Below are 1,464 nucleotides of genomic sequence, written 5' to 3' on the forward strand. Positions count from 1 at the left end.
TTTCCTAAACATCTATGAGTATCCCTGGATTTGTTTTCTAGTCAACCCGGTCTAACACAGCTTCTAACGTAAAGTTAGCCACTTAAACCTAACAGCCACACCAGTGAAGCAAGACAGGATGATGATCTGCTTCCCGAAGTATTACACATTTGAAACCACAGGGTAGATTTCCTCTGTCTCACAGGGCTTCTTTGAGTCAAAATTGACCTCATAGCAGCAGGTTTGGGTTCTTTTATTTATTTATTTTTATTAATCTCATTATATTCAGAAAGAAGAATTCTGAAGTTTCCAACTATAATTACATACGAGGAGATTTTTTTTTTAAATTGTGCATAATGAAATTAAAATATAATAGAATTTTCCTATGAATTTCTGGAAGCTACCTCATATTTTCAGGGTCCTAACAATGATTTTTGTGCTATGTTTTGATAATGTTCACTGTATTGTCTTCATTGTATTAATCACCACATGCATATGTGCATATATTTGTATGTGTGTTCATTTCTGTGTTTTTAATTGTTTTATGTCTCCTGTACTTTTTTGTCTGGTAAGAATTTTGAGGGTTAGCATTTACATCTGTTTTGTTCAAAGATGTCAATTTAGTGCATAGTACAGTTATTTGGTCCCCCAGTAATAGTTATTTAATAAATATCTAATTTCTTATCACAAATGTGTTAATCTTTAAGTCCCCAATATTATACCAATTAAATTATTTTGGCTTAATTATTTTTCTTTAGATTTGTATGGCAAACAAGTGCGTGGAAGACAATCTTTTGCCTATAGAATGTATGTCTACAAAATGTAATCTTCAGGGAGTAAGTATCCGTATCTTTGGCACATGTAAAGAAATGCAAAAAAGAGTCACACAATAACACAAAAATAACTGGAACATGGAATGTATGAAGTCTGACGACCAAAAATGTCTCAGTTTGAAAATTGGAATGTATACAATTCTCTTCTAAGACTAAAGCTTCTCAAGGCAACTAGGATTGACCACTTTAGATTGCACACTGCTCTCGTAGACTATGTCAGGTGATGCAGAGGAGCGGGGGCACATACAGTGCCCCAAAGCACATCTAAAGAGCGATCCTAAAGTAGAATGCTGTATGTGATAAGATTATGTCCATACGCCTACAAAAAAATTCCAGTAACAATGACAATTGTTCAAATGTATGCCTGAATCATTATTGTCAAAGAGGAAGAAATTTACTGATTCACTGCACAGGTATTTGCAACAAGACTGACAGTGATAACACACGTAGATCCTGCCTGATGAAATATGTGGAAATTAAATGGACTCTTCAGAACTGGAGAAGCTCAGTACTATCAAGAAGAGAAGGTCTATGGAAAACTGCACAACAGGGCAGCAATTGCTCATCTGCAAGTTGAAGCTGAAGAAAAAACTTTAAAATTGCATGGGAACCAAGTAAGACCTTGAAACTGTCATACCTGAGTTTAGAAATA

At 34.7% G+C, this 1,464-nt stretch overlaps 1 protein-coding gene across 1 annotated transcript in view; it reads left to right on the top strand.

The window, feature by feature from the left end:
• The first annotated feature begins 1,279 nt into the window (after nt 1-1,279).
• The window catches only part of ADAM2 (ADAM metallopeptidase domain 2), a 114,826-nt gene continuing 114,641 nt past the window's right edge, over nt 1,280-1,464 (top strand). The window contains exon 1 of the mRNA XM_045286860.1: nt 1,280-1,426. Coding sequence (XP_045142795.1) covers nt 1,280-1,426 — 147 coding nt within the window. The remainder of the gene's footprint in view (nt 1,427-1,464) is intronic.

Source organism: Echinops telfairi, unplaced genomic scaffold (assembly GCF_000313985.2).
Source record: "Echinops telfairi isolate 266 unplaced genomic scaffold, ASM31398v2 ScPeMD7_9;HRSCAF=40, whole genome shotgun sequence".
Classification (NCBI taxonomy): Eukaryota; Metazoa; Chordata; class Mammalia; order Afrosoricida; family Tenrecidae; genus Echinops; species Echinops telfairi.